The 23,774-nt window shown below is 42.5% G+C and overlaps 1 protein-coding gene across 4 annotated transcripts in view; it reads left to right on the top strand.

Annotated features, from left to right (window-relative positions):
* The window catches only part of nf1a (neurofibromin 1a), a 296,381-nt gene extending 273,788 nt beyond the window's left edge, over positions 1-22,593 (top strand). For 3 of the 4 annotated variants that reach the window (XM_036003223.1, XM_036003224.1, XM_036003222.1), the window contains 4 exons: positions 10,869-11,011; positions 11,394-11,440; positions 17,326-17,542; positions 20,191-22,593. In XM_036003223.1, the coding sequence (XP_035859116.1) occupies positions 10,869-11,011; positions 11,394-11,440; positions 17,326-17,542; positions 20,191-20,333 (550 nt within the window). In that variant the 3' untranslated portion in view covers positions 20,334-22,593. The remainder of the gene's footprint in view (positions 1-10,868; positions 11,012-11,393; positions 11,441-17,325; positions 17,543-20,190) is intronic. The other variant, XR_004897871.1, reaches the window with a different exon arrangement.
* Positions 22,594-23,774: the final 1,181 nt, after the last annotated feature.

Genomic DNA, 23,774 nt, shown 5'->3' with positions numbered 1-23,774 from the left:
AAATACTGGCATTAGCATTGTAAATATATTACATATTGGACCTTTAAGTCTGCGAGTTCATAAGCCTCATAGCCTTTGGGGAAAAAGCTGCACTTCAGCCTTGTTGTTCTGGCTTTGAGTTATTGTCCAACAGGGTGGAAATTTGTCAAGTTGATCAATACACTGTCCTCTACCTGTAATAGGTAGAAAATAAATCAGTTCAACACAGGTAACCACTTTTGCTTCATTTCTTTGATGACTAAAATGTATGCTCTAGTGGATTTTGTTTTGACCATTTGTGAACTAAACCGTCTTGTTTACCATGCTTTGTGGGTGTGACTTTTTTGCTGTATCATCACCATGCATATCTATTCAAACAATGTGTTTATGATTAAATTGCTTACAAGAACATAACATTTTTTTACAAGAGCAAAGATTCTTTATAGATCTAGCTTCTTAATGTTGCTCTTAAAGTGCACCAGATTGATGCATTTAACAAAAAAAACAATTCCATAGGAGCATGCCCCTGGACCCCCCTAGAAGGTTGTATGTCCTGCAATAATGAGTGAACGCAAATTCCTTTCAATGCCACAAAAAATGTGTGATTAACACTTTCTGTAATTTGGACCTCGGGCCGCTCTGTTTAGGAAATCAGGAAGCGATGATCCGTGATGCTGTCACCTAATAACGGCAGTCCACAAACCAATGGGTGACATTACCGATGCAACGTTCATTCTTTATATACAGTCTATGGAGTCAATATTGGCATGTAGATTTCTTTAGGCCAGGACTCTTATGAAGTATGAGAAATTCCATGCAGATTGGACAATTTACATTTCAGTTACTGTTACTACAGTTAATGATGGTCAACATGCCAAAAAGAGTCTAGAACTATTGAACCAAAGAAACAGCATTACAAAGGTGGTTAAATGAAGATTTTTCAAATGCTGATATCCTGTAAGCAGTGGATGAGTTGTCAAAACTCTTTACAACTCTTTTTAACACAATACACAAAACATACAATTTGCAACATGAACATACCTCTTGTCATCACCACCCACCCAGACAAAAATAAAGAAAAGATGACAGTAACTACAATATTCAAGACCATACAACAAAATAATAACAAAATAGATAATAAACTATAACCCAAATAAACATGTATAAATCACAACAACATATGCCCATCATACACGTCTCTCCCCAGCACAAAGCTTGTTAGGAGTCCTCCAGAAAGCTCAAGTACCTTACCCATTTTCCCGGGTAGACATCCAATCTGACAAACCGTTTGTATGACATCTTTTCAAACGCCGCCACCATAGCCATCTCACAAGCCCACTCTTGAATTGATGGCACCCCTTTATTCCTCCATCCTCTTAAAAGAATCTGTCTATCATTAAACTAATTTAGTTTGGACCGAGGCTTCTTATCTATTCCGCTTAGGATTGATCCATCTCCTAGAACAAATCATCTTGGGCTGAATGGAACCTGGGTCCCTGCAATCCGACATAGGTTATCATGTATCCCAGTCGAAAATTCCTGGACCTTATTACAGGACCATAGGACATGAAATAATTGGCCGTCCTCTGTCTTACATTTCCAAGAATTTGGTGTGTCTTTCAAACCAAGTCTAAACGATCTGGAGGGAGTCCAACAGAAGCAATGCATAATCTTGAACTAAATGAGGCACACCCTCACATCACGTGACATAGTTTTAATATTCCTACAAATTCTATCCCACTCCTCATCATCCAGTGTAATATTCAGTAATATTCTTGTATTCGTATAATCCCTTTCCCATGTCTTCTTGAGAACTGACCAGGCTCCATCCCCCAGGTTCTGTATAAGCATAGAATAATACCTGTATAAGCATAGAATAATACCCAGAATTCTCATGACCTTGTCCATATAAACATTCTGGTGCCTTCGGGGCTGAAGAACTGGATCCAAAAATCACTACTAACAGATAACGAAGTTGCAAATATCTGAAAAATTAAGACCTAAACAAAACAACAAAGGAGAAAGAGGTGAGCCCTTTTGTTCCTCTTCGAAGACCAAAATATTCAGAAATTAACCTATTAGTTTGCATCGCAGCATCTGGGTGCTTATACAGCACCTTAATCCACTTCATAAAAATGCTGCCAGACCCATACATTTCCAAATTTTTAAACAAATAGCCCCATTGAACCATATCAAACGCCTCTTCGACATCGAGGGAAATAGCAGCTATTGGGGATTGTCTATCAGCTACAGACATGCAATATTATTGAGACTCCTAATATTATCTGATGAGCTACACCTGTGAATAAACCCCACCTGATCAGGATGAATTAAAGAAATAAAAACCTTATTTCATCTTTTTGCCAAAAATTTTGAAATAATCTTAACATCTAACTGCATCAAGAAAAATTACAAATCCGCGTTAATTCTAAGTCTCCTGGGTTTTTACCTTTCTTAGGAACCAAAGTTATCAAAGCCTGTCTAAATGTTGCTGGCAGTGTGCCCTTCTCCAGTGCCTCTCAATATACCTCTAACAGAAGTGGAGCCAGTTCAGTTGCAAAACTCTTTAAAAAATCTGCTGTGAAGCCATCAGGCCCTGGGGCCTTACCCGCAGGCAGGGCCCTCATTACATCCTTCAATTTCCTCTATAGTTAAATCAGCATTAATGAGTTCTCTTTGCTCTTCTGTCAGTTTGGGAAGCCCTAATGGCTCTATGAAGGAACACATTTCAGTAGAGGTAATGACCTATAGAGATCAGTGTAAAAAAAAAGATTAAAAATCTTGTTAATATCTACAGTTGCTGTAAATACATCTCCAAAATCGGATCTTACTGCAAAAATAGTGGAAGTCAATACTCTCCGTTTTATGTATTTAGCGAGTAATTTTCCTGTTTTGTCTCCTGATTCAAATCATTTTTTCTTGCCCTGAATAAATTGAATTCAGCCTTCTGAGATATAATATTGTTGTATTGGTGTTTTAATTGAGTCAGATTTCTCAGGCCATCCTGCGACATTTTTCGTTTAATCTCCATTTCAGCGTGTTTGATTTTACTTTCTAATTCTACCAGACTTTAGCACTGTTCCTCTTACGAAATGAAGCATGTTGTATAATGCGTCCCCTAAACACAGCCTTTAAGGCCTCCCAAGCCACCCCTGAAGACGACACAAGGACCAATTGATCGGCAAGTAATCTTTTAGCTCAGACCTAAGTCATTCTATATTTTCTGGCTCTTGTAGAAGAGAGGAGTTAAGGTGCCACCTATGAGAGCACCTTTTCTCACTTTGAGGCAACAGGTCTAGGCACACCAATGCATGATCACGATTACAATATTTCCTATCACACATCCTATAGCAGAGGGAGCCAATGATTTGGACATCAGAAAAAAAAATTCTATCTTAGAATATGTCTTGTTCACTGATGAAGAAAATGTAAAGTCTTTCCCAGCTGGGTTAAAAATTCTCCAAATAGCCTGAGTCTTACAAATCCTCTGTAGTGTGAGAAAGGCTCTGGGGCCCAACATTGTGGTTCCCTTCAGCTTGTAATTTCCTTACCAAATCTATAAAAAAATGCCTGATCATCTACATTAGGTGCATATATATTAGCCAAATGTAGTTGTTGCCCTTGTATTTCAGCCAGAACATTAATAACTCTTCCAAAAGTATCTTTTATTAATTAATTTGAATCACAAGTGTTTGCTAATCAGTGTAACAACCCCCCTACTTCTGCTAGACCCCACACTATGAAACGCATATCCAACCCATCCTACACAATTTTCAGATTCCACAGTCAACGAATGTGTTTCTTGCAAAAAATACCACATCATGTTTGTTTCATTTAAGACTGGGAGTCCCCAGCCCATTAACATTCCATTCTATATTAAAATACTGTAATGTAAAACCTAAGTATATAAGTCTGCAATAGCACACTGTTCTCTACAGTCGTGTAATTCTGTGTATTTTTGTAAAATATTACCATTTCCAATTCAGTGAAAACACAGTAAGTGTTGCTTTACAATTCAGATTTATTAGAACAGTTAACATCTTTACAACAACACAATGATGTTCAGCAATATCAGAATCTGTTTTCTGTGCAAATAAGTGTTCACAGATATCCAAACCTTGAAAAGAAATAAAACAATAAATAAAAATAGAAAATTGCATTGCACTTTCTAATGTCATCATTCTCTAGTTTTTCCTTTGTATAATATTTCATATTACTTTCATCCTATTCCTTTAGTCGTGGGCTTTGTATATTTACTATCCTACTTTTGATGAAAAAAAGGCATAATGGTAACTAGTAACATTTGGGCATAGAAAGTGGTTATATTTTAACTAATCTGATCATGTTCTGCTTGTTCACACACTGTGGTACAACAGCTTAAACATTTAAGCTGTGCAAGGGATTGATGCTGTCAGTGTGGAAGGCACATGCCTTCCACACTGACAGCATCAATCCCTTGTTCACTACTGGCTCTGCATCTGACACTAAATCAAATTGTTTAAATTGTCATAACAGCACAAATCTCCCCTTTTTACAAAGCTTTCTGATCAAGTCAAGTCAGTTTCGTTATTGTAGTGCCGAATCATCTGGCATCTCAGGGCATTTTTCATTAACTTTCAGCATTCATTGATTAGCAGCAAACTGGACGAGTGGCTGCTGCTGAGGGGCTACAAGAAAAAGTTTGATTCATAAACGTGAACACTGGTTTGCAGGCAACGTTGTATTATGTTTTGCACAACCGCTAGCATCCTGCACTGCTCCTAACTAGCTTAGCTTACCCATACATCGTCTTCATTTGGCGTTTCACTCTCAAACTGCGTGCTGGTTTCAATGAAAAAGTTATTTATTTTAATTTATTAGTTTAGATTATTATTATTAGCACAGAACAAAGAAACACAAATTGAACAAGAACAAAGACCCTCTCCCACCCCCCACCCTCTGCGGTCTCAAGGAAAACAAAACAAACAAACAAACAGAAACCACACCTTGCCTAATCACTCTCCTCTAGTTCTTGTGGGGCTGAGGTCATTAAGTCTTTTTATATTTGTGCTGCTGCGCTTTCCCATAGACTGATAGTTGATGATTTGGCTTTGTTAATCCTTGCTGTAGAGAGCTCAAGCATAACTATGTCTAGAAAATACGCCAACCACTGTTTATACAAAGCGAGTAAGGGGGGAGCCAGCGCTGAGCTATCATTTTCTTGGTTGCAGTTGAGCCGGCTAGCCAAATTTTCTTCTGTCTCCCAAGCAGGTGTAATTTAGAGTTGTCATTAAGTAACAAAACAATCGGGTCAGTAGGAACGCCACATCCTATCACATCAGATATTATTGATGTTTTATTCCAAAACTCATGTTCACACTCCCAGACCATATGCAGGAAAGTTCTAGTTTGTTCAGGTTGACAGACAGTACAATAGGGAGTGGGAATGACTTTAGAGACGTATCTCTTCTGAGGAGTACAATATGTCCTATGACATATATTGAAGTGGATATACTGGTGATTTGGGTTTTTGGAACCGTGGAAAATGTCCCAAACTGTCTCCCAATTAATTGCGTTCCCCTCAGGGCTCAGCTCTCGTTCCCATTTCTTTACTATTGGGAGTTCTCCTATGGATACTTGCATCAGTTTAGCATAAATCTTGGACACTAATCCTCTCACAGGAAAATCAACAAACCATTTAATGACTGGGTGCGCCTCAAGACTGTTTCCCCATGACACTCCATAACATTTTAGGGCTGATCTTAAGCGCAGATAAAAGTAGAAGGATGTCCTGGGGACCTCAAAACTAGTTCTCAGATCTCATTTTCAAAACTCAACATACCTTTCTCATTGAATAGCTGGTCTAAAGTATAAATACCTCTGTCACTCCACTGCTTACAAGCAAAGGGTTTGTTACCAGACGTTAAGTGTGCATTGTGCCATATTGGGGTATTCAAATGCCACTTATTGGTGTAGCGTAGTTGCTCCTCCACCTGTTGGTCAATGTGTTGGTGATAATAGGGCCATAGGCTAGCATACACTTTTTTTGGACACACGCCTGCAAAAGCAAGGTCTTGCAGTCTTAGACTTCCAATGAGGTTTTGCTATATTTCTCTCCATGGAACTGTAGATGAGGGGTCCATCCACACTCTGAGGGCCTGTAGCTGAAAGGCTCTGTGATACACTTTAAGGTTGGGGAGGGCCAAGCCTCCGTGTTTGTGGTACGTTGCAGGGTAGAGTATTGTAGCCTAGGTTGTTTATTATTCCAAATATACTGCTGAATTAAGGTATCAAGTTTCTTCCAGAAATGTATTGTTGTAGTAAGGGTAATTGTACTTAAGAAATTCACACAAGGAACTATGTTCATTTTAACAACAGCAATTCTGGACCGTAGTGATGCCGGCAGCGCAGACCAATTGGCCAGATCCCTTTGAACACTACTTAATATAGTTTCATAGTTGTCCTGGACAACTCGCTGTAGTGATGCGTGTATGGTGATGCTCAAATATGTAATTTTGCTTTGGGTTGATATTGTAACACTAATGGCTGATGTCACATGCCTGTTGTTCAATAAAAGAAGATTAGATTTAGTCCAGTTAATTTTATAGCCGGAGATTGAGCCAAATTTGTTGAAGATCTTAAGAATTTTTGGAATAGAGTCCTCAAGATCAGAGATGTACAACAAAATATCATCTGCAAATAATGATATTGAGCTGCTATTGGATTTAATCTGGACATTAAAGATTTTATTTTGTCTTATAGCTTGGGCTAACGGTTCAAGAGAGATTGCAAACAGCATGGGGGAAAGCGGGCATCCCTGTCGCGAGCCCCGCTTGATGGGAAATGGCTGAGAATGTAAGCCATTGGTTGCGACTATGGCCGCGGCATTTGCATATAAAGTACGCACCATGTCAATGAATTTGGCCCTCAAACCAAGCCTCTCCATTACTTGCCGCAAGTAGTTCCACTCTAGGCGGTCGAAAGCCTTTTCCACTGATAAAACTGCTGCCAGTTTTTGGCTTCTTCTATTACATGAAATAGTCTGCGTACATTGTCTGCAGCATGACGCTTTGGTATAAAACCTGATTGGTCGGGGTGGACTAGCTTCTCGATAAAGCGCTCTAGGCGGAGAACCAAGACTTTGGAATAAAGCTTAATATCAGTCCCGATGAGGCTGATGGGCCTGAAATTTGAGATATCCGTAAGATCTTTGCCCTTTTTGGCTATAACGGAAATTAGCGCAGTGTTGGTTTGTTGGTGGAAAGTACCTTTCTCTATGGCTGAAGTTAAAGCTTGTAAAATAGTAGGTCCTAATATGTCAAAATACTGGGTTGGATGGATGGAATTCCATCCAACCCTGGCGTTTTCCCTTTTTTAACAGTTTTTAATGATATTTAAGTTCCTCTAACGTTATAGGTTGACCCAGTTCTTCTGCCTCATCTGGGTCAAGAAGAGGCAGGTTTAGTTCTTTTAGTTTCTTTTCTTCTGGCACTGTGTCGGATCTGGGCTGCAGGAGGACTCATACAACTTTGAATAGAAGGATTGAAAAGTGGCGTTGATATCCTTAGGATTTGTTGAGATACCTCAACTGAACCCTGAGTCGGTATTGATTGATATAAACTCAGCCAGTTTGGCTCTAAATTCTGCATCAAAAGCTGTGTTCTGGAGAAGGGAATTATCAAACTTTCTCCTAACATATCACAATGGAATGTGGTTATCAGCGCATTGTGATCAGACAGAATTGCTGGTTCTATTGCTATCGTGTGGGACATTGCCTTAAGCTCGCTGGAGCATAAAATAGAATCAATGCAGGAGTGGGTGAGGTGACATGTGGAAAAGAAGGTGTAATCCTTGCTAGTAAGATGGTGGGATTCCACAACTGCTCTAAACATGTCTGATATATGTTTTTGGGCTTTTGTGTGATTGACCCCTGATTTATCCTGATTTAAATCTAGTACTGCATTCATGTCTCCCCCTATAATTAGTGAATATTTATTGAGAGAAAGCAATTCATTGGTTAAGTGCGGGAAAAAAAAGACTCTTGTATAAGCGCCACATCTATGTTCTTCTTTCTTAAATAGTCCAGGAATTTAGCTTGTTTGATCGCCCGTTTAGCCCCCTGATGTTAACAGAAAGGATTGAAAGCTCAGCCATCTTCAAAATGTACACACATTCAGGCCGAGGCCAAAAGAAGTCTGCATTATTGTTTTATGTATTACTGGTTTGGTTTTTAGTTTTTTTTTTTATATATTACTGGATTACATGTAAGTGTACAGGTGACTCACTATTATCTTCTGTTTGACTTTTGATATACCGAGACGCACAGAGGTTCTGATGAGGGTGGGTTTGGGAGAGGGTGGCCAGTGGGGTTCTTTTTTGGAAATGAAAAAGTAAAACAATTGTATTTCATGTAAGACTGTAACTTGATTGTTCTGTACGAATAATTAAAAAAAGAAAAGATTTAAAAAGATTTAAAAAAAAAAAAATTGCTGATAAATTTGTAGGAAAGGGTGAACTGTTAGCTCTGAGCAAAGTGTGGCAAAAACATAAAAAATTAAATAAATCCCCTAACCCTCTGAGACCGCAGACCCCAACCCCTATCTGCAAGATACGTGGCCACATCAAACGCAGCTCGCGCAAACTCCAGCCCACAATTACCCCTCCTGTCTGAAGTACGTTGAAACAGGTCTAGTGAACTTCTTATGCTAAACATGAACAGTGTTACAAAAACCCTAGAACTAGGTATTGCGGCATATAAACTTAGAAACTAATCCAAACGCCGCAGCAGGCTAAGACGTGGGTTTACACTGAAGACTCGTCACGCTGAACCATTGCACTTGATGGGATGTCTTTATTGATCCATTTCACAAGCTTAGCAAAAAACAGGACTTACTTGAATTGATGCATTTCATAAGCCGTGCAAAGATACCTCAGACAGTGCAGTAACAAAAGACGACGAAGGTGACGGTCAACAGAAAGTTTCTCCATGTGCTCACCCTGCAGCAACCATCCAAACACTCCGCGCCCAGCACAGGTGAACACACACGCATTAATACAGACACCACACCCCCGGTGACACCCACAGTAACCAACGACGTCACTATGCGCATGCACATACACAACAGTGCAAGAAAAAGGAGGAAAGATCATAAAAGACTAATCAAACCCAATGTATGGCTCCCTACACTAGGTCTCAACCAGCTATCAAATTCTGAAATAAGCTATGTGAAAACACACATAAACAAGTAATAAACTGATTATAAGCTGGACAGTCAGCATTTATCATGTTTTTTCAGTCTGGTTAACACTGTTAACGACGTGTTGATGTCGCGTCGTCCTCCACATCCAGCTCCCGACAGAAAACGTCTGCATTTATGGCTGCAGTGAAGGCGAACTCTCTCCCTCCGTGGGTCACTCTCAGGGTGGCTGGGTGGATGAGCAGGTCCGGGGTGCCCCTAGCATGTATCTCGTGTTGTGCTCCTTCAAGCTCCCGATGCCGCTGGGTCGTGAATGCGCCACAGTCAGGTTGCATCAGATCAGGCTCTGTAGTTCCCTCTGCCTCAAGCTCTGCCCTGATGTGTTGCAGCAAGGCATTAATTTCCGTTAGCGCTCCCTTTATTGCGTTGTAAACCACTGATTCAAGCTGTTGCTTTTCCAAGACCAGAGCGATCAAGTCCTCCATGTTCAGGAATGCGCTAGCATCGGTCGCTCTGTTAGCCACCGCTCTGTTAGCCACCGCTCTGTTAGCTGCCGCAATGTTAGCAGATTTTTTTGTCCGAGTATGTAGCTTAGATGACAACGGGACCTGTTTTCTCGCACTTGCAGGCAATTCACTGAGTCACTGGGATAGCAGATAAAACGATTTGACCTGTGAAGACCTCTAGCCTGATGTAAAGGCTTGGGAGAGTAAATGACAAAGGCGCTGCTGTGTTGACAGATATAAGTAAACATAGTAATAACTACCCCATAATTATAACAACCGGTAGGCTACAATATCAAATTATAAAAATACTAGGGCTGTCAAAATAACGCGTTAAAAAAATTAACGCAGATTAATCCATTCTATATTGACGTTTGCATACAGACGAAAATCTGGTGCCACTGATATGTCTGCGCTTCTCTCTGATGCTCTGAAACAGACATTACAGGCAACACAAACACCCTACCGCTAGCTAGTTAACACTACACTCGACAGCAGCTAACGTTAGCCTACCGCTAGCTAGTTAACACTACACTCGACAGCAGCTAACGTTAGCCTACCGCTAGCTAGTAGCTGGATTAAACACGGTTAAAATGCTGACAGCTAACGCTGAACGGTGTAAAGTGTGACTGTGTTTTACTGTAGAGGACTGTGACTCAACAGCGGGATGTAACAATCTGCAGCTGCCAAGCTGCCGTCGGAAAAACAACAAAGACTGAAACCGGTAAACTACAGCTTCGTGGTGCATTTGAAGTTGTTGTAAATGTCCTTTTCCTATCTGGTTGTTGTTTTTGTCGTTCAACAGCAATTTACTAGTGAAATAAGTTAATGTTATTGTTATACATTATTATTAAATAATTTAATTTTGACCATATGGCCTTAGCAATAAACAAGCCGTTCTTTAATGTCACCAACTGTTGTTTAGTACCCTTTTTTTTCTTTTCTTTTTTTACTTTCTTAAAAAGTATCGGTTCAAGCACCGTTAATTATGTATGCGATTAATTTCGATTAATTAATCAGAGTATGTAATTAATTAGATTACATTTTTTAATCGACTGACAGCCCTAAAAAATACTAATTAACGTGTATAACGTGCTGTTACAATAGGTAGTCTAATTTCGTCAAAGCCACAGTACAAGCTGTCAACCCATATACAGCACTATTTTTACAGACTGAACAATAGGTGTTTGTGTGTACGTCTCCTCCTCAGCCACAACCTGCTGGACTCCAAGATCAACACTGTGCTGTCCATGTGCCAGGACACCAACCTCCTGAATCCTGTCCATGGCATCGTCCAGAGTGTGGTGTACCACGAGGAGTCACCCCCCCAGTACCAGCCCTCCTACTTACAAAGTAATACACGCTGACATTTTCACATTCTGTACAGGCCAAGCATGTTAAAAAGACTGGAAATGGGGGAGAGAGGGGGGGTATGGCATGCAACAAAGGTCCCAAGGCTGGAAACAAACCCAGGACGTTGCAGAAATGTGGAATGAGCTGTAACCACTTGGCTACAAAGGCTCTCCAAGGCCAAGCATGTTAACTCCATTGGTCGTACAGTTGGGACACAACCTGATAGGAAGTTACCTAAAACTGTGACAGTTATTTAAAATGGATAACAGCTCTGTGCCTTTGTAAGTAAGCATGTTCACTCTGTCTCCCATGTCTTCCATGTCACTCTCCTCCACTTCATCTATCCATTCTTTCCCTTCTCTCCATCTCTGTCATTTTACAGGCTTTGGCTTTAATGGACTTTGGAGGTTTGCCGGACCATTCTCTAAGGTATGAATGATTCTTTTCTCCTGTCATAGAATGTACATTTAGAATCAGAATCAGAAAGGACTTTATTGCCAAGTACGTTGCACGTACAAGGAATTTGTCATGGTGTTGTTGGAGCATGTCACACATTCAAATATAAGAAGGATAAAAAGAATATAAACAATATAAGTATAAACATATACACACAGTATGTATTAATAATGATAAAATAAATGTAAATAAATAGTAAAATAAGTTAAACAGTAGTAAAAAAGGAACGCTACAGCAGAGTAGGTACAGTGGCATGAGGAGCCAGAGGTGTAGTTTGGAGAGAGTCAGGGTGGTTTCTGGGCCTTGTTTAGAAGGCTAGTGGCGGAGGGGAAAAAACTGTTCTTGTGGCGTGAGGTTTTGGTCCTGATGGACCTCAGCCTCTTGCCAGTGGCTCAAAGAGCTTGTGTCCGGTGTGGGAGGGGTCAGCCACAATCTTTCCAGCACGCTTCAGAGTCCTGGTGGCGTATAGGTCCTGGAGCAGCAGCAGATTGCAGCCAATCACCTTCTCAGCTGACCGAATGACACGCTGCAGCCTTCCCTTGTCCTTGGCAGTGGCAGCAGCGTACCAGATGGTGATGGACGATGTGAGGATGGACTCAATGATGGCTGTGTAGAAGTGCACCATCATTGTCTTTGGCAGGTTGAATTTCTTCAGCTGCCGCAGGAAGTACATCCTCTGTTGTGCTTTCTTCACGAGGGAGCTGATGTTCAGCTCCCACTTGAGTTCTTGGGAGATGGTAATTCCCAGGAAGTGGAAAGACTCCACAGTGTCAATTGTGGAGCCACAGAGGGTGATGGGGGCAGGTGAGGCTGGGTTCTTTCTGAAGTCCACAACCATCTCCACTGTCTTTAGTGCGTTGAGCTCTAGATTGTTTTGGTTGCACCAGGTCACCAGGTGGTCAGCCTCCCACCTGTAGGCGGACTCGTCTCCATCAGAGATGAGTCCGATGAGGGAGGTGTCGTCCGCAAACTTCAGAAGCTTGACGGACTGGTGACTGGAGGTGCAGCTGTTGGTGTACAGGGAGAAGAGCAGAGGAGAAAGAACGCAGCCCTGGGGGGATCTGGTGCTGATGGTCTGTGAGTCGGAGACGTGTTTCCCCAGCTTCACATGCTGCTTCCTGTCAGACAGGAAGTCAGTGATCCACCTGCAGGTGGAGTCAGGCACGCCTAGCTGGGAGAGCTTCTCCTGAAGCAGAGCCGGGATGATGGAACAGGATCCTGGTGTAGGTTCCTGCGGAATCCAGGTGCCGGAGGATGTAGTGGAGGGCCAAATTGACTGCATCATCCACAGACCTATTGGCTCTGTAGGCAAACTGCAGGGGGTCCAGGAGGGGGTCGGTGATGGCTTTGAGGTGTGAAAACACAAGGCGCTCAAAGGACTTCATAACCACAGAGGTCAGGGCAACGGGCATTGGAGCTTCTCAGAGTACCGACGTTTAGCCTCCTTCACTGCCTTTCTAAATTTGTACTTTGATTCTTTAAATCTGTCTTTGTCCCCACTCCTGAACAAGTCTTCCTTAGCCAGCCTCTTAAGTGTCACCGTACCGTCTACGGCACAGCTTGTAGCTGTGGCATCGCTGTAACCTCCATTAATAAACGTTTTTATAACTTTAAAGCATTAAATCTTCAAAATATACAGCCATGCGACACACCAATTGAAAGCTTAGACTCTCAGGATTCCATTAAGCCCACATACAAAGCATACAATGATTTATAGCAGTTACACAACTGCTACAAAGTTATAATAAATAAAACAATACAGCGTAAACAGCGCAGCCCGTGTCTAGTGCATCCCTACCTGTTTCCTTGTCCCTTTAGCCACTGCAGGGATTTTTTGCCCAAAACTTTTTTTTCTTAAATCCCCAAGAGTCCAAGGAAATGGAATATCCAAGCCGTTATATCCAAAACAAGCTGTTCGCCTCACAATATTGACGTTTCTGACCGAATCACAACGGGAAATCGCTACACTGTTTTTCATTTCCGCACTTCTAGCGCTGCTCGCTTCTCTCCTGAGGCTCCAACTGCATTCTCTGACTTCAAAGGTTTCCATGGATACCTGGTATAAGCCAATCGGTGCAGGTTTGCCTGTGATACACCAATAAGAAAGCTGAAGAGTCCTCTGACGCGTTTTGGCCCACGTGTACTCGAGCGACATTTGCTCGGACCAGTTAGATTTAAATGCTCTAAGACCCGGCTACATTTGTAGCCAATGAGCAGACAAGTCGATAGATACCAAATGTGCCAGTGAAATTTTAACCCTGTTGTCCATCCATCCATCCATCTTCTTCCGCTTATCCGGTAACGGGTCGCGGGGGTAGCAGCTCCAGCAGGGGACCCCAAACTTCCCTTTCCCGAGCCACATTAACCAGCTCCGACTGGGGGATCCCGAGGCGTTCCCAGGCCAGGTTGGAGATATAATCCCTCCACCTAGTCCTGGGTCTTCCCCGAGGCCTCCTCCCAGCTGGACGTGCCTGGAAAACCTCCCTAGGGAGGCGCCCAGGGGGCATCCTTACCAGATGCCCGAACCACCTCAACTGGCTCCTTTCGACGCGAAGGAGCAGCGGCTCTACTCCGAGCTCCTCACGGATGACTGAGCTTCTCACCCTATCTCTAAGGGAGACGCCAGCCACCCTCCTGAGGAAACCCATTTCGGCCGCTTGTACCCTGTATCTCGTTCTTTCGGTCATGACCCAGCCTTCATGACCATAGGTGAGGGTAGGAACGAAAACTGACCGGTAGATTGAGAGCTTTGCCTTCTGGCTCAGCTCTCTTTTCGTCACAATTGTGCGATAAATTGAGTGTAATACCGCACCCGCTGCGCCGATTCTCCGACCAATCTCCCGCTCCATTGTTCCCTCACTCGCGAACAAGACTCCAAGGTACTTGAACTCCTTCACTTGGGGTAAAGACTCATTCCCTACCTGGAGAAGGCACGCCATCGGTTTCCTGCTGAGAACCATGGCCTCAGATTTAGAGGTGCTGATCCTCATCCCAGCCGCTTCACACTCTGCTGCGAACCGATCCAGTGAGTGCTGAAGGTCACAGGCCGACGATGCCATCAGGACCACATCATCTGCAAAAAGCAGCGATGAGATCCCCAGCTCACCAAACTGCAACCCCTCTCCACCCCGACTACGCCTCGATATCCTGTCCATAAATACTACAAACAGGATTGGTGACAAAGCGCAGCCCTGGCGGAGGCCAACTCTCACCTGAAACGAGTCCGACTTACTGCCGAGAACCCGGACACAGCTCTCGCTTTGGTCGTACAGAGATTGGATGGCCCTGAGAAGGGACCCCCTCACCCCATACTCCCGCAGCACCTCCCACAGTGTCTCCCGGGGGACCCGGTCATACGCCTTCTCCAGATCCACAAAGCACATGTAGACCGGTTGGGCATACTCCCAGGCTCCCTCCAGGATCCTTGCGAGAGTAAAGATCTGGTCCGTTGTTCCACGACCAGGACGGAATCCGCATTGTTCCTCTTCAACCTGAGGTTCGACTATCGACCGAACCCTCCTTTCCAGCACCTTGGAGTAGACTTTACCGGGGAGGCTGAGAAGTGTGATACCCCTGTAATTGGCAACCCTGTTGTGTCAAAGCAAAAACAGGGCCTCCTATAAGCATTTCACACCCTGTGCAGTTTATAATGACTTATTTCTAGATATTTATGTATATAGTTATTTCAAGTATGTGTATGATTGATGTGGGTGTGTTTGTGTATTTGAGAAGTGTTTTATTTTGTACTTTATTGGCTTTTTTCTTTGCACTTTTCAAATGGAAATCATAAAAAAGCACAGACATATATGTAGAAAAAAATTCATATAAAATCCATTTTTGAGTCTTTTGGCTTCTGGCTTTTTTTCTGTAGTAACCAGAGACATGTGGCTAATGTCCTGATTGTCTGTCACCTGGAATATGTGTTCACAGCAGTGTATTTTAATCATTTTACAGATGTATGACTTGGACGGAAATAGAAACCCTCCATTCTAGCCTCTATAACTCTGTGTCAGTAAGGTCTAGAATCACCCTGACACTTGGAACAAAAACTTGAGAGTGTTTCCTTTCCAATGATACCAGGCACATCCCTGAGTGTCAAAGTATATGGGAGCTGTACCACTTTTAATTTGGGTATGACGTTTAGACCAAAAAGCTTGAAAATGCAGGCGACTCTTAACCTTCTAAGTTTGGCTGTGAACCAGGGTTTGTCGTTGTTGTAACTCACCCTGGTGCTTGATGGAACACAGCAGTCCTCGCAGAAGCTGATGTATGACGTCACAGCCTCTGTGTACTCATCCCGACTGTTTGTAGCAGTCCTGAACACATCCCAGTCAGTAGAATCCAGACACGACTGGAGATCCTCCACAGCTACACTGGTCCACTTTCTTGATGTCCTCACTACAGGTTTGCAGAGCTTTAGTTTCTGCCTGTAGGCGGGGATCAGGTGAACCATGACGTGGTCAGAGTGACCAAGTGCAGCACGGGGGATGGCGTGATAAGCATCCCTGACTGTGGTGTAACAGTGATCCAGAATGTTCTCCTCTCTGGTCGGGCATTTAATATGTTGTCTATATTTAGGGAGTTCATGAGTGAGGTTCCCTTTATTAAAGTCACCAAGGACAATAACTAGGGAGTCCGGGTTGGTCCGCTCCACGCAAAGTATCTGGTCGGCAAGCATGCGCTGCGCGTCCTGCACGTTGGCCTACAGAATAAAGCACAGTGTACTAGATATACAAAACATGTGACACATTTTATTGCAAAAGAAGTTGAAGCCAGACTTTTCATCCCACTGCTCACCATTTCATGAAATTATTATTTATAATCCAGAAGGTAAGAACATCCTAAGTAATTAAGAGTTTATATTAATAGAGTAATGGAAACTTTGTTGGCGACATTTGTAGTATTTATTACAGTATTTATTAAATTGAGCTTTACTTTTAAGTGACAAAAATCTTTTTTTTCCGGAAGACTTTATTTAAGCAGGATGTCTCCTGGGGTTTGTAACGTAATAGTAGCAATTATTTATAATTATTATTAATTAATACCCAAATATACATACTGATTAATAACTCAAAATTATGCATCATCATTAGTTTATCTTAAATAACAGCATTTAAACTAAACCTTAATTTGGACGTCACCCTTATTTTAGAAAAACTGGGAAGTTTTTGTGTCTAAGACTGACTGATGGGAACAGCAATTTTTGAAATTGGTCTAGTATTAAGCAAGGCTCTGGCAAAACAAGCTGCAATTGAATGTTAATGGGCAATTGCTTACCTTCAATTTGCATCCACTTAAAGTGCTGGTTTTGCCACTGACATGCTCAAGTTATTATTCTAAGTTCAAGTTATTATTCATCCCTTAGTATTCTAAGGGATATTAATGATTAACCGGTTAACCGTTAATCAATACTGATTAGTATCAGTTAAATATTATCAAAACACTAGTCTCACATTGCTAGACCTATCTCAACAGCGCTGTGGAGTAAGATCTGGCCACACCACAGATACATTCTAGGATAGGAGAAATTAAGTTAACTGTTCACACAATACAGTAACATGAGCTACTTAAATTGGCTGGATACATGGTTAAACGTCATTTGCTCTACCAGTGTTACCAGTGAATGAAGTTATGTTTTCATATAATGCACATTAAATACATTTCATAAGATGTTGACATGAACAAGGTGTGTATGTGTTGATATGGTGTAATAATGCAAGTGTTGTCTTACAGTGGTTATACATAAATCATTCAGCAGTGTTCACCTAGTCAACACTGTTCTTAGGCTTTATAACACCCATCAGTCTAACATTTGTCTTCTTCTCTGCCACCCCGACACACACCTGCTAACCCTGCAGCAAACACAGATACCAGACTATGCCGAGCTGATCGTCAAGTTTCTGGAGGCGTTGATTGACAGCTACCTGCCAGCAGCTGATGAGGAGCGAGGGGAAGAGCAGCTAAGGACACCCACCTCCCCCTACCCCCCCACCAGCCAGAGCCAGCTCAGCATCACTGCCAACCTTAACCTGTCCAACTCCATGACCTCACTGGCCACCTCGCAGCACTCACCAGGTCCCTCTCTCTCTCACACACACACACACACATACACCCACACACACACACACACACACACCCGTAGGCTCCATCTGCAGCTGATTTAAGTCACACTCCAAGACCAGAACAATGTTTCCGAGACTACAAACATCTAAAGGAGGTACTTTGTACAGTGATGTGGTAATTTTCAAAAACACAAATGGGAGCTTAGTGAGTGTTCCTCATAGATTACCACGTTACTTAAGGTTATAATCATAACTCCAGTTCTTTGAGTAATATGAGTGAGATGTCTCACTATGGGAGCAAGCCTCACTGTGACCCACAACAGCACTTATCTCATTATGCCAATCCTGATTGGCTATGAATGCGTGTCCATCCGCACTAGGTAGTGCCACCTACCATAAATAGAGTGTGCGGGTGGCACAGCGTCATTCAAGATAAGCAACCTCTTATCACCCGCCCAGCAAGAAGGGTTGTCGGATTGCCAGACCTATCTCCACAGTGATGTGGAGGAAGCCCAGCCGGACAGGAAGAGAGTTCACAGCGAGCGAGTGGGTGTGTTGATGACGTTCTATCATGCAGCTGCCGGTACCGGAAAATAAACAAAGAAGAAGACGGCACAAAGACGCTAACGTAAATCTAACTGCAGAGACAACCCTTACCTACCCCTTTCTTTTGTGAGAGACAATGCCAAAATCCTCTGACAAATTCATGGACCTGCAAGAGACTCGGTTGTTTATGACAACTGAAGTTTCGGCTGTCTCTGGATTTTGAACTGCGGCACCTGTGAAACGGCCTGCGAGAATGTTTTCCGCTGCACAAAAGGAGGGGGAGCCGAGGTTTTGCGAGGGAGACAGCAAACCGTGCCTGATCATTATTTCGCATGTGGGTCTCCTGCAGAAAAACAATATCAGGCTTTAAACGCTTAAATAAGAAAACACCTTTGAGCGTTTGACAGCACTCCCCAAACCCTTGATATTCCAACTAACAAATCTCGCATTTAAAGCTTTAATACTTGTCATGTTTAGTTTATATCACAACCGAAACTGCAACCACAATTCGACCTCCAACACAAAAAAAAACCGGACAAAAATAGTAAATAAGCCCAAACACCCCCCCCCCCCCCCCCTCCCCGCACCTACCGTTACCCAATCCCCAAATGATAGGATACCGTGCAGACTCCACTAGGAGTCATTAGCAGAACAACTAAACTCCGTGTATTCGACCTAACAGTCATCTTAATACTTCTCCAAACTCAACAGGAGCTCCTGCACAACAATAATAAAATGTGTAACTTAAATTACAGGGTGTACATTCAACTAGAACAGTGCAACTTGTGTGAACCTGAGAAAGATATTTGCTTATCAAAATAATAAAATATTTGTGCCACTGTTACTTATGTCCCAAAGTCAAATTTACTTTGATGTTACATGAACGTACAAAGTCATTTTGTAGGCAGGTGGCACTCAAAATCAGCTTGAACTATTTAAGGGTTTTGATAAAAACAGCAGCCTCTCCAGGGGATGTGAAATCCTTTGTAACCCCTCCACTCGTTGTGATCCGGAGGAGAGCAGGATATATCAGACCATACCGTATGCCTGGAATGTTTCTGAGTTGCCTCCTGACGTCATTAAAGGCAGCGCGTGCTCTCGCCGTCCGGGCTGTGTGATCCGGAAAGATGGAGATTGTAGAGTCCCCGATCTTTATCCGCTGCTGGCTCCTGGCACGTTGAAGGATGTCGACACAATCTGCGTAATAATGTAAATGTGCTATTATGGGGTGTGGCTGCTCTCCGGGTTTGGGCTTGGGGTTTAAGGATCGATGAGCACGATCAATAAGAGGTGCTTTATCCAAGTTAAGCGCTTCCTTAAGCAGAGCGGAGGTAGATGCCGCGGTAACCGTGCCACATTGCTCAGATAACCTTCTAGATCTTCACATTTATTCTCAAGAGCCAGAACTTTATTAGACAGGCTCTCCACTTTACTCTTGAGGTACCCCACATCGTCTGTGCAAGTTGACAGCGATTCCTCCATCTCAATCACAGTCCCCCTTAGCTCACCCACGTCAGACTTTGTAGCAGCTAAGTTAGCCGTCAGCTCCGTTTTCACACTTTGCAATTCTGACTTTATTTGGGATAAGTTTTCAGTCATAGCCATCTGTAACTCAGACTTGAAAATGCCTACCATCTCTTCTCGGAGAGCAACGAGAAGTTCGGCTTTAAAGTCCGCAGAAGCCATACTCGAAGCCGTGACGGTGCTAGCGGTGCTAACGCCATCTCCGTCGTGAGGCGGTGGTGATGTAGCCCCTGCATTAGGCCGCGCTCTCAATGCCGCCTGGTTGTCCGTATTTCTGGGTTTTGGAGGCATAACGGCACTTAATACAATCAAAGAAGCTCTATGATATCAAAATCTGTACACACCACGGCGGTAGAAAACACCCTGATAGTCTTTATAAAAAGTTTCTGCAGGAGCCCCCGGAGCCACGTCTTTACGCCATTAGTCACTAACAGGAACTCTGAGTTAGAATTTTAATCCTTTCCCGAAATTATTAAACAGATGGCAGCTAATGGCCTCACTCTTGTTTGACATACATGTTACACATACAGCGTAAACTGCATGCTTTTAAAACAATGTAAAACGTTATGTGTCCTCCCTGTGGTCCTCCAGGTGTTGATAAGGAAAATGTCCAGCTGTCCCCCAGCTCTGCTTTGTCCAGCGGGTGTCGCACTCGCCACGGTTCAGCCAGTCAGGTCCAGAAGCAGCGCAGTGCCGGCAGCTTCAAGAGACCCAGTATCAAGAAGATCGTCTGATCAGCCAGAGAACAGCCCCACCCTCCTTCCCGCCAGGCCCCATCTGCACTCCACTTTTTACTCTTTTTATTTCCTCCTTCCTTTCATGGTTGTTGCTCTGGCAGAAAAACAAGTGATTTTCTGTTTTGCATTGAGAAGAATATTAGCAACGGCAAACTTGAAATTTGTGCTGCTTGAGATTTTTTTCAAATCTTTAATTTGAGACAGCGCATGGTAGAGAAGAAACTAAAGTAGAACTTAAATTATTTCTGTTCTCCTCTGGAGTCAATGTTTAAGCTTTTCTTCACAGATGTTCAGCAGCAGTTGAGTCTCCTGCAGCAATGGAGGTCACACATGAAACTATTCGGGGGGGGGGGGGATCCCTCTGAGCCTGATGGGAATACAGTAAGACCAGTGTTCAGTGTGGACATGGGCTGTGACATTACCCAGACAGGGAGGAACCAGTAACTGAAATTCTGTCTTTATGCTGAAGTTTGATCCGTAATATGTCCCTTGGCCTTCCTTATGAATAAACACCTCTGTGTCAGTGAGATGGACCAAATGACAACAGCGGGGTCTGTGAGACAGGACCTTCACTCTGGACCTGCTCTGACATCTCATCTCACCTCCCCCAGTTCTGTACATATTTTACATAGACAGATGTACATATTTTACATAGACAGATTATGTAAAACTAGACCTTAGTGCTACTTTAGATGTTGACGTTTTCTCCATGGTGTGCCTTTGTCAGGGTTTTTCAATGTGTAATTTGTAAAGTAAAAGTCAAACCTTGCTAGGGACAAAGAACAGGTACTAATTATGGAGGCGAGCTGTCCATATCACCACCAGTTCACACGAGCTGCGTCATGACGGGCCTCTAATGATCGTCAAATATACAATCATCCATATACCCTGTTGCCTGAAAGTATTTATCCTGTACAGCTAGATAGTGCTACACAAATCTTCTTTTCAAACTCTTTCCAAAAATCTTCTTTTCAAACACTTTTGATGTATCAACAGGAAGATTGCAAAACACTAGGGAAAATGTAACCTTGTAAAAAGCTCCAAGCTTTTCATTTTGTTTTTGTTTTATTTGCATTTTGCTTTTATTTAGCTGTTTAATTTCAGTTATTTTAGAATTAACTGTATTCCCAGCAGCATAGCATTTTATTTTGTTTACACAGTGACAGGGAAAATTGTGTAACAGGCAATAATCCTCAACTCTCAAACTCCTTTGTCCACCACCTATTTTATTTGTACATAAAACAGGGAAAACATCACTATGTCAGCTCGGTGCAATATGATGCCAACTCCTGAGTTGCATGTTAACATAGAGATGTAGCTCTTATTGATTACCTCCAATGACCATTTGAATAGATAAGAGGCAGTGGACAGTGACGTCTACATCATACACCTACATTTGTTTCACCTTCACCGTTTGAGCTGGACCCGCAACCATCAGAGGTTTGTCCTGTGGGCTCTTAAAAGGAAAAATCCACCCTAAAAGAGGCTTTGACACTGTTTGTTAGGGCTTCGTATCATTGGAAATTTTACAAGCATTCTTTTTTGCAGAGAGAAAAAACCCCAGCACTAGGTTGTACGTCGACCAAATCAATGTCAATATGTAAATGAGAATCGCCCCCCTGACCCCCCTCAACCCTGGCGCTGATTCTTCTGCTTTTTTTTTTCCTACAAACTTATTTTATACGACATTCTACAAAAATGTATTATTATTTAACAACAAAAGCCAATTTGACCCTTTCCTGGTCAACACAGAATAAACCCTTGTGAGCCTTCTTTTTAAAAACTACTCTTTCCAGTCACAAATAAACTTTCACAATTATAAACCAAACTTCTTACAAGGACTGCTGTTTGTTGTCCGAGCACAGTCCGTCTTAAATACACTTTGCCATTTCTGATCAGAAAGTATATGATAAAAGAAGTTACCAAAAATCTGACCAAACATTTTGTGCCAACTGTCAGTACTTGATCTCTGCGTCTGTAGCTACTTGTAGCAACTGTACTACACAGTCAGTAGTCAAAAATAATTGAGGTCCATACTCTGCTCTGTTATTTGGTCTATTCTCTTTTTCCAACACAACAGTTTCCAGAGGGTTTTCCAGCATTTCTACAATGTTGCGAAATACCCCCTTGCACCATCATACAGGACGCAGGTCAACACACCACTGAATTGATGATATGACGCAGTGGGAGAATGTGGATTTTTCCTTTTAAGAGCTTTAGTATTAAAGAGCCCTTATTATACTCCTTTTCAGTGTCATATTTGTACTTTTGGGGTCTACTAGAATAGGATTACATACTTTGATGTTCAAATAACATAATATATTTCTCATACTGCCTACTACTCATACTTTCTCACTACTTGCTGCAGTGCCTCTACCTGAAACGTTCTGTCTGAGCTCTTGGCCCGCCTTCTCGAAAAGCCCAGTCAGCTCTGATTGGTCAGCCATCAACCAAATTCAAACAAGTCACTGGATGGGCTGTGCTTGCTTAGGCAGCACCTATGGGCAGCACATACGAAAAACAGGGCTAGCATTCTCAATCAGTGACATCAATAATTGAGGAATTTCAAATAGGAATGTGGGTGAGGCGTTGTTAGGCAGTTGAGAAAAAGTGCTGTCTGTGGGAGAGAAAGCTCCATTTGGAGTGAAATGTGTTTTTTATACTTTATACATCTATTACATACACTAACACTATATAACACACTAAAAGACAGGAAAATCCCAAAAAGCATAATAGGAGCTCTTTAACAATTAAGGATATTGATACAGAGACCAGCTGTTTGACTTAACCTTCGCACCAAATACCTGCTCTGCACTACAGAGCAACAGAAAAATATGCTGTAGTGTTTTGGATAGTTGTGTGTTTCTAACCTTCAAGGCTACTGTTGGTTTCCATTTATTTATTTAAGTTTGAAACTTGCTTGAGGTAGCTAATCCATCACAGTGAATATAATGTGATGTGTTGTCAGTGTTTACTTGTAATTGCTTGCACACTGACAAAACAATCTGCACAGGAACCCAACACATAGGCCTACATCTGCATGGTTGCCACCAATCTTAGCTCTTCACAGATCTGTTTGTTAGCAAAATGTCAAAAATCATTTCTGAGAACATGTCAGAGAGATGGCTTTGCTTTGGTTTTATGGCCACGCCTGGAGGACGTGCAACAGTGTTAAGGCCTTGACACAACAAGCCGATGGCCAAGAACTAGTGGCGGCCCACGTCGCCTTTGTGTTGGCCAACAATTAGCACTGAAACACACCGCAGAGATTACTGTCGACGGCCAAGTACTACGTACGTGCGCATGCATGCAAGGAAATAACTCTGTACCAGCAGGCGGCAGTAATCTATTGGCCATTCAGAAAGGGAAACCGGATATAAACGTTACCCACAACAAACTGCTCGAATCAGCAGTGGCAGAACCAAATGGATTCCACGG

The sequence above is a fragment of the Sander lucioperca genome, chromosome 7 (genome assembly GCF_008315115.2).
Source record: "Sander lucioperca isolate FBNREF2018 chromosome 7, SLUC_FBN_1.2, whole genome shotgun sequence".
NCBI lineage: Eukaryota > Metazoa > Chordata > Actinopteri > Perciformes > Percidae > Sander > Sander lucioperca.
This window is presented reverse-complemented; position numbering and strand designations above follow the sequence as displayed.